At 37.9% G+C, this 8,722-nt stretch overlaps 2 protein-coding genes across 2 annotated transcripts; one reads left to right on the top strand and one right to left on the bottom strand.

The window, feature by feature from the left end:
• LOC117991974 (uncharacterized) lies at window positions 1–4,029 on the bottom strand. The gene is made up of 3 exons (XM_034979614.2): window positions 3,819–4,029; window positions 2,252–2,902; window positions 1–621 (listed from the first exon to the last, which is right to left on the bottom strand). The coding sequence occupies exons 1-3, from the start codon at window positions 3,921–3,923 to the stop codon at window positions 1–3; spliced, it is 1,377 nt and encodes a 458-aa protein (XP_034835505.2). The 5' UTR covers window positions 3,924–4,029.
• Window positions 4,030–8,093: 4,064 nt separating this feature from the next.
• Window positions 8,094–8,639, top strand: LOC117992085 (small ribosomal subunit protein mS37). The gene has a single exon (XM_034979741.2). It carries the CDS (start codon window positions 8,218–8,220, stop codon window positions 8,590–8,592), a length of 375 nt encoding a protein of 124 aa, XP_034835632.1. The 5' UTR covers window positions 8,094–8,217; the 3' UTR covers window positions 8,593–8,639.
• Window positions 8,640–8,722: the final 83 nt, after the last annotated feature.

Below are 8,722 nucleotides of genomic sequence, written 5' to 3' on the forward strand. Positions count from 1 at the left end.
TTAGTTCAGGATGATGCCAGGGAAGGTGCCTGCAGGAATTGTTTCAGTAGGAGCAACAATCACCGGCGTAGGCACCTCTACTATATCTTCGGGGATGATCACTGGAGCCACGATAACTTCTTCAGGAATCTCGGGCTTGTCAACTACGACCACTTCATCAACCTCGGGATGATCAACAACAATGGTCTGTTCAGGTTGGTCTACAACAACAGCGTTGCCAGGAGCGTTGACATTGACGATGACTTGTACAAGGGGAGGGCGATAGTTGGCAGGTTCAGAGACGATAGATTCATCAATGATTGCGGGGCTGGTGTCGATGGGTGTCAGTTCTTCGTTCTGTCCAGGTTGGACGATGATCGATTCATCGATGATTGCTGGTCCAACATCAATGGGACCGATTTCATTCTCTTCGACATTGACTGGCTTGTTGATGCCGAGGATGTCAAATAACATCTGCTCGAGGGCGGCAGCAGTTGCGGGGTCCGTGCTTGGATGGTAGATGGAAGCGATGATCTGCTGGATCTCAGCTGCTTCTGAAGCGGTCATGGAAGGGGGAATGACGAAGGCCGAAGCCGCAGCGACGCATAGAGCGAAAACAACGAAGTATTTCATTTTGATGATCTAGAAGGAGATAAATAAAAATCAGTCACACTAAAACCAAATGCAAAATTTTAAGAAAATAAGGTAAGCAAGTATATTCGATCTCGTACTTAGGTACCAGAGACATAAGAAATACGTCCATGGTACATATTTACTTGCCTTTAAATTATTTAAAATACTACTTACTTGCAGGCTTCTGAAAAACTTCCGTGTTCAAATTTTTCATAACATTTTATATAAAAATATTATCTACCTTTTTGCTTAATCTTCTGATAGTATTTATGGTTTTATTTGAAATCATTATACTTCATAAAGTTTTCTTTGTTTTAAATAGGTACTTACTTAGTTGGATAAGTTGTTGCATAGTCACGGATCCTGACTCCTGACTAACTGACTGATCTATCAACGCACAGATTAAACCGTCATATAAGGAACTTACTGTCAAACTTGAAATTTTGATACCTATTAGGTTCCTTTTATAACGTAGGCTCTCACTAAGAAATTATTTACCTACCTTCAATGGATTAAAAATAAACGCCAAACGAGCTCGGTGGCTATCATTGGTGTTAGATACTCGTATAGTCAATGTACTCTGTGGTGTTAGACACTGAGTTAGCGAATCAGTAGGCCGGAGAGAGACGAAAAAAATTATGAGTATTCTGATTTTGGACCCTTGATTCACTTCCTTCGCTCTTGAGCCGGCAGGGTTAGTTCATAGGATGGCAAGAGACCTGATGGATTGACGCTGGTTCCCTGGGACGGGCGCTAATGTGGGACGCAACTTGTGTTGACACATTGGCCCCGTGTCATATCAGACAGCATCAAGACCGGGCGCCGCAGCAGAAACAGCTGAAAACGGCAAGCGGCGCAAGTATGCCTCTCTTATCTAGAGTTGTTCCGTTTGCCGTGGAGATCCTGGGGCCATGGAGTCTTACAGCCGTATTCAGAGTCGCTTAATCGTTACTTAAGTTTAGTTAAAACGAGACAGAGCTACATCTCTCACATAAATTTATCATGTTTTAACTCAATCTTAAGTAACGATTAGCGAATCTAAGTACGGCTGTGGGTGATAAAAAAAAATTAAGAGACATTTCACCGCGATTCCTCCTCCTCACCTCTGTCACCTCACCTGGTGACAGAAGGGCTAGCTAATTCTTTGCGCATCGGATCAGTCTGGCTGTCTAGCGCAGAAATATTTTAATTAAAAAATTAATTATATAAACTTAATTAACTTATTATGTTTATTTTGTTATTGTATCATTGCTTAGGATTATCTACCTTAGGATTAGAATAGGCACAAAAATAAACATGACACGTTATTATAGATAGGTGTAATTTTATTTATCGTAAACGTAGCTAAGTAGGTTTAGTAGTAAGTTAGCTTAAGGCTGACTGGCAGCTGATGACGGGAATGAGTTCACTAGGAGGCATGAACACAGGTTCGGTGGGAGCATCGGGCTTTCAATGACGCGAAGGTCCCCACTTCGTGAATGACCACGAAGGCCGAGATAACTTCCTTGAGAATTACGAATTTATTCGTAGGTAAGTATAAATAATTTCTTCGTGGGTAATATCTGGGTATTTCTATTTTGTTAGGTCCGAGTCAGTGGTGAATTGTTGTCCTCCTTATTTGCATAGCAATTCGTCTTTAGTTCAGCATGCCAGGGATGTTGATAGCGGGAATTGTTTCGATGGGAGCAACGATCACGGGCGTAGGCACCTCAACTATCTCTTCAGGGATGATCACTGGAGCCACGATAACTTCTTCGGGAATCTCGGGCTTGTCAACTACAACCACTTCATCAACCTCGGGCTTGTCAACTACGACCACTTCATCAACCTCGGGCTTGTCGACTACAACGGTCTCCCCAGGTTGCTCGACAACGACAGCGTTGCCAGGAGCATTGCTGTTAACATTAACGATGACTTGTACAAGGGGAGGGCGATAGTTGGCAGGCTCAGAGACGATGGACTCATCAATGATTGCGGGGCTGGTGTCGATGGGTGTCAGTTCTTCGTCTTGTCCAGGTTGGACGATGATCGATTCATCAATGATTGCGGGCCCAACGTCAATGGGAATAATTTCATTCTCTTCGACATTGACTGGCTTGTTGATGCCGAGGATCTCAAGGAGCATCTGCTCGAGGGCAGCAGCAGTTGCGGGGTCCGTGCTTGGATGGTAGATGGCATCTATGATCTGCTGGATCTCAGCTGCGTCCACACCTGTTATTGTGGGAGGAATCACGAAGGCCGAAGCCGCGGCGACGCACAGTGCGAATACAACGAACAGTTTCATTCTTATCTGAAATTTAAGCGTTATTGAATAATTACTAACGTAATTCGAAAAAGATTAAAAATACTTGTAGATAAATTCTGGTTCAAGAATTTTACCTCACTGGTTAGTTCCTCTTGTAAAAAACAACTTGTAAAAATATGAACTCGCGAAACGTTTTTATAACGATAGGTTATCAACGGTACAGAAAATTATCTGATTAATCGATTAGGTACATAGATTAATTACTTACTGTATTTTGTTTATGATTAATTTCCTGGGAAAATTGTGATTAATTTAAATTTCTCAAAATAAATTAAAGAGGAAGTTTCTTTAATTTATTTTGTCTATCTAGATTCTAGTTAGGTCTCAAACAAGATTTACTTATCAGTAGTAGCTGTAGGTACCTACCTAACTCACAACTCACACACTCCACTATTCAATCTCATAAATCATAACCATAAGTCAAGACAAGAGAATTGTACCTAATTATACATAGGTACATTTATGGTTGTAGTGGTGATAGCCAAGTGGTTAAGACGACAGACGACGGTCGGGGGTTGAGGGTTCCTTGATCTTTTACTAGTAACTTTTAGGAGTTAATATGCTTTTTAATTAAATCTAATAAAATTGCATATAAAATCAATTGCGTTAACGATGAACGAACACATCGTGAGGAAACCTGGCATGCCTGAGAGTTCTCCATAATGTTCTCAAAGGTGTGTGATGTGAAGTCAGCGAATCGGCACTGGTAAACTATACCTATCCAAACCCAGTTCTCATTCTGAGAGGAGATCCGAGCTCTGTAGTGAGCGTACTGTAACCAATTTCACGTAGGTAGGTGTTGTAGGACGTAGGAACTTATACTTACCTAATTCGATTCATTAGAACCGAGTTTAATAAAAATCTATTCACCCAGGTTCATAAAATATTAAGTACTACCTACCTTCACAGATCTTACTATATTAGGTAGCCGGCAGGAAATATTGTAGGTACATCGATTATTAAGAAAGTGATTTCGGCTTCGTAGAGCGTTGTCTCTGTCACTCATAACTATGTGATGTTTTGTCGGATATTGTCTGCTAGGTAGGTACTGTATAACGTTGAACGTATTGTAGATTGACACAATATGAGGTATTATGTTGGTAGGTACACACGCCACAGGTTGAAATGGCAATCTGGGAGAACGCCGCGCACAATCGCACATCCCCCGCGCTAACCCGGTGCGGGGCGTCCCCCCGCCTCATACCCCGACTGCCATCGCGACCTGTCGCGGACTTATACCATATTATATTCTGTGCCAGTAGTGAGTAGGGCAATTTCGTAAAACTTGCATCAATCATTATTACAATCTCAATTGTTCTGATTGGCTGAATTTGTGCGGTTCTTGTTGCAACAATGCATTGTGTCCAATGGCGAGCGACCGTCAACCAATTAGAGGTGATTGCGATCGATCGAATACAGTGAGATGTATCGGAATATTTTTGAAATCTAGATAGGTAGGTACTCTCAAAATGCAGCTCTAAACTCTTAAATAAAAATTATAAGTAGGTATATAGGTATTAGGAACCTACGTAGGTAGGTACCTACTTAGGTAATAAATGAATATCATAAAAATTTACGATAGCAATTCTCAAGTTTTACTTCTCAAGATTAAATCTTTATAGGTAGTTATTACTAATAATAAAATTTATTGACTGTAAATAACAAACCTATGCCGTAACATAGTGCAAAAAGTAAACACTTTTGCCTTTTATATTTGCCGACTTTTACAATGAAGCAGTTTAAAATTAATAGGTAGGTAGTTCGTCTACTTAATAATATCTAATAGTCCTTGCCTATAAGTCCTACCTATAACCTAATTATTTTACTTACCCAGTGGTATCTATTTTTATTTGAGTAATTACTACGTGTCGTTACGTGTGTAATGTAGGTATAATTCGACAGTAATTTAATAAATAGCCAGCCAGGCTGGCTCATTTTTGTCCAACGCAGAAATGCAGCCAGTATTTTTGGGCACCATTCCAGGCGGACATGATTTGTATAGTAATTAGATAAGGCTAGCTTTAATTTTTATTGTATTATTTTAATTAGTAAAAAAATAGCCCATGCCAGTTGTGTTTGAAACTAGAACTCTTTATCCAATACCCACCCACCCTAACGGGGTCGTGGGTTCACATAACAGTTAAGTCAGTTCAGGATACGATTTTCTAGTGTTCCGTATCTCATTATTCAAATTTATCTTAAGGGATCTACCCTGTTTTAAATAAGGAGTAAATTTTACGCGTTATAAACCTACCTGATTAAAAACATAAAGTGCTTTTTTAATGCTATTTTTTGACATCAATAAAATGTCGGATGATTATATTTCCTTTGTGGAATGCTTATGGCTTAAATAAACGAACGAACAATGATTAATATGTGATTGATTTTTGAGTTTTATGCCCTTATTTTGACACGTTTCTAAAGTTACCCGTAACCAGTAATAAATCAAAGTCTCAAAATTTTACTCTATGGTCAAAAGAAGAAGTGTCAATGTCAGAATTACCATAGTGAAATCCTTAATCTATGCAAATTACAACTGTCAACTGAGGGCCATAAAAGATGCATCAGTCCATTTCTTTCGCACTTTCTATTCCTCTTTCGAAATCCACAGGACTATCTCGCTCCACTCACACAGTATTAAAGGCACATGTACATACAGCACACTATGATATTTTTTGCTCAAATCTTATTGGTCGGTGATTAGATCCAATCGGCTTTCATTACATAGAATTTCGAAATAAAAACATGTCGGTTTTGAGAGATTTTATAACCTAACCTAAAAAACTCAATTTTTCTCCTTAATCCATTGCGAGAGTTTAAACCTTGAAGTGTGCTGCAGTTATAACAGGATATTCGTTTTATATTTCTATTTTCAGTTTTTTATGTTTTTGTTTTAATTGAGAGATATAGTGGATGTGCTCTTTAAACTTGCCTGCCTAATTTAGGCTTAGTACCTAATAATTGTTAGTGTTTCTAAATACCTAGTATCCTTTTTATCTGATATGAGGCAGTGTAGTGTACCTAAGTGTAAAAGCACCCTACATTTACACGCCGTATTTTTTACCGACACAACTAGATGGAAAGCATGGTTGATTAACTGTACATATTTGCGTAAGTACTCCTTTAGGCAATTAAAAAATGTCAGGATTTGCGAATCCCATTTCTTACCTCGGTATATCGTAAATAATAGATTGACAAAAGATTCAATTCCCACGCTGAATTTGCATATTACACAGTCTTCTAAAAACCCTGGTATAGTACATTTTAAAATTGACAAATTTCTAGAGATATCCCCTTTACAGACTGGTAAACCCCTCGATGTTAACATAGTCGATATCCCATCGACTTCACAAACAGACAAACAAAGTAGGAATGAGCAAGCTTCTGTTATTTCAAGTCCTATAGATTTAGTAAATCCCTTGCCAAATATCCCGATTCCTGACAAACAGAAGTCACCAGATTTAATTCAGCACTCTATTTTAGAGCCAACAACTTCTATAACTCATTACTCTCAACCACTGAGTCATAAATATATCATATATATGATGTCCCACATTTACTCAAATGTTTCCACAATAATTTTCAGAAGAAGGACTTGCTCATCGGGAATCAGCGTGCTCAGTGGGACTACATCGAGAAGCTGTTTGCTGTTGATGGTGTGGCAGGTGTTTGATGGTCTACCAAATTAACAGACAAGCATGTGAAACCAAATTGATATGACTAGTTGAAGGCAAGTAACTGAACATTTGTTTTGTAACAATAGCTTTGTGATAATGTCCTTGCCATGGAAAAAATCCAATAAAACTATGGTGCGCAGACCTTAGTTATTGGTACTAAAACTTCTTGTTTTCGTGGTGTCTATGTTATCACGTTTTTGAAAGCACTGTCTCTGAAACTATGGGTTGTAGACCTTGTTGTTGGTCAATTTTAAGTTTCAGCGTACAAAAATCTCATCACGTGATCACATAGACACCATAAAAACAAGAAGTACCAATAACCAGGGTCGGCGCCCAATAGTGACGAAGATAATTATGAGCATACTAGGTGATGCCAGCGACTGCGTGGATTTTCATTTTTCAAAATCCCGCGGGAACTCTTTGATTTTCCGGGATAAAAAGCAGCCTATATGTTAATTCAGGGTATAATCTATCTCCATTCCAAATTTCATCCAAATCCGTTCAGCTGTTTTTGTGTGATTGAGTAACAAACATCCAAACATCCACACTTTCACATCCATACTAATATTATAAATGTGAAAGTGTCTGTCTGTCTGTCTGCTAGCTTTTCACGGCTCAACCGTTCAACCGATTTGACGAAATTTGGTACAGAGATAGCTTGCATCCCGGGGAAGGACATAGGCTACTTTTTATCCCGGAAAATTGAAGAGTTTCCACAGGATTCTTAAACACCTAAATCCACGCGTACGAAGTCGCGGGCATCGGCTAGTTTATAATATTAACATTAGGATTAGGATAATTAGGTTTAGGATATAGGTAGGTAGGAGATAGGTATAATTATGAGCATAAAAGATAATTTTTTGAATAAAAATTTGAATCCTAATGAATTTCCAAACTACTCATTTAAATACTTTAATTATATTTTAAACCCAATGTCTACTTTAAATCTAAATTGCATAATCAAATTTAGTTTATTAACATAATTATCTATAAAAAAATAACCATGCATTACAGGTGAAACTTGCTGCGCAAGTCTTCAGCAGAGATGTGGCCCACAGCTTAAGAATACAGATGAACACTTATCGTCAATTACAACTGGAACATGGTTATTGTCTATTCTAAATAAAGTTTTTATATTTTGATAAATTTGATTGATTTTTTTTGAAAAACTAAATTTCTTAATAAATTATTAGTAGGATTACCGATAAATACTGAAAATCGGTAATTAATAGCAAAACCGTTAAAATCTGTAAAAAGGACATCACTAAAAAGTTACGGTTTTCCTGCTGTCACGCCATCCCTAATTTATGACAATCCGGGCATATAATTGCTATATATTATATAAAGTTAGAAAGAGATGGTCCTGTGGATTCTCATAGTAAAAACCAATAAAATGTGAGACAGACGATCACTACAACAATGACAATTTGTTATATAAATTCCTTGCCTCCCACTTCCCCTTACTACTGAAACAAACATCGTCTATGGAGTTGGTGGTCTGTATCCTATATGTTATTATATGTTATTGGTCTGTGTTACAAATAACCTCCAAATCAAATTATTAACATTTATGATTTAGAATAAATGAAATCTTTAAAAAAAGTGGAATAAATTACGAATAAAATGCGGTTAAATCCCATTCTTTTCACGGCGCCTTCAAGCAAAAGTGCCAGAAGACCTCAAAGGGAACCTGTCCCTTTTCAAATGCTCTTACCACTTCGGCTGAAGAAGACCGTATCTGGCAAAGGGGATAAGCTCAAAGAAGCCGTTTGTATGCAGGAAATGGCAGTCATGTTTGCATGCTTTAAGAAATCAGAGTTCGATCAACAACAATGCTTGAAAGAAGTATCGGCATTTCAAAGTTGTTATAATGAGTACAACGAAAGAGCAAAGGTACAGAGAGAGCAAGGCAAGAAAGGTATACTTGTACCTGGTGAAAAGAGCCTCACTCATAGACAATTGAATCAACTTTTAAAATCTTTTCCTCCTAAAGTGTAATCTATTTTTAGGGTGTAACTTTTAAGTAGTGTAAATAAATTATTAATATAGAATGTTATGCTCTTGTTTTTATTTGTAAATCTATTGAATAATGGTCTTTACCAACGAAAAAAAACTGCTGCCCAACTGC

The sequence above is a fragment of the Maniola hyperantus genome, chromosome 20 (genome assembly GCF_902806685.2).
Source record: "Maniola hyperantus chromosome 20, iAphHyp1.2, whole genome shotgun sequence".
Classification (NCBI taxonomy): domain Eukaryota; kingdom Metazoa; phylum Arthropoda; class Insecta; order Lepidoptera; family Nymphalidae; genus Maniola; species Maniola hyperantus.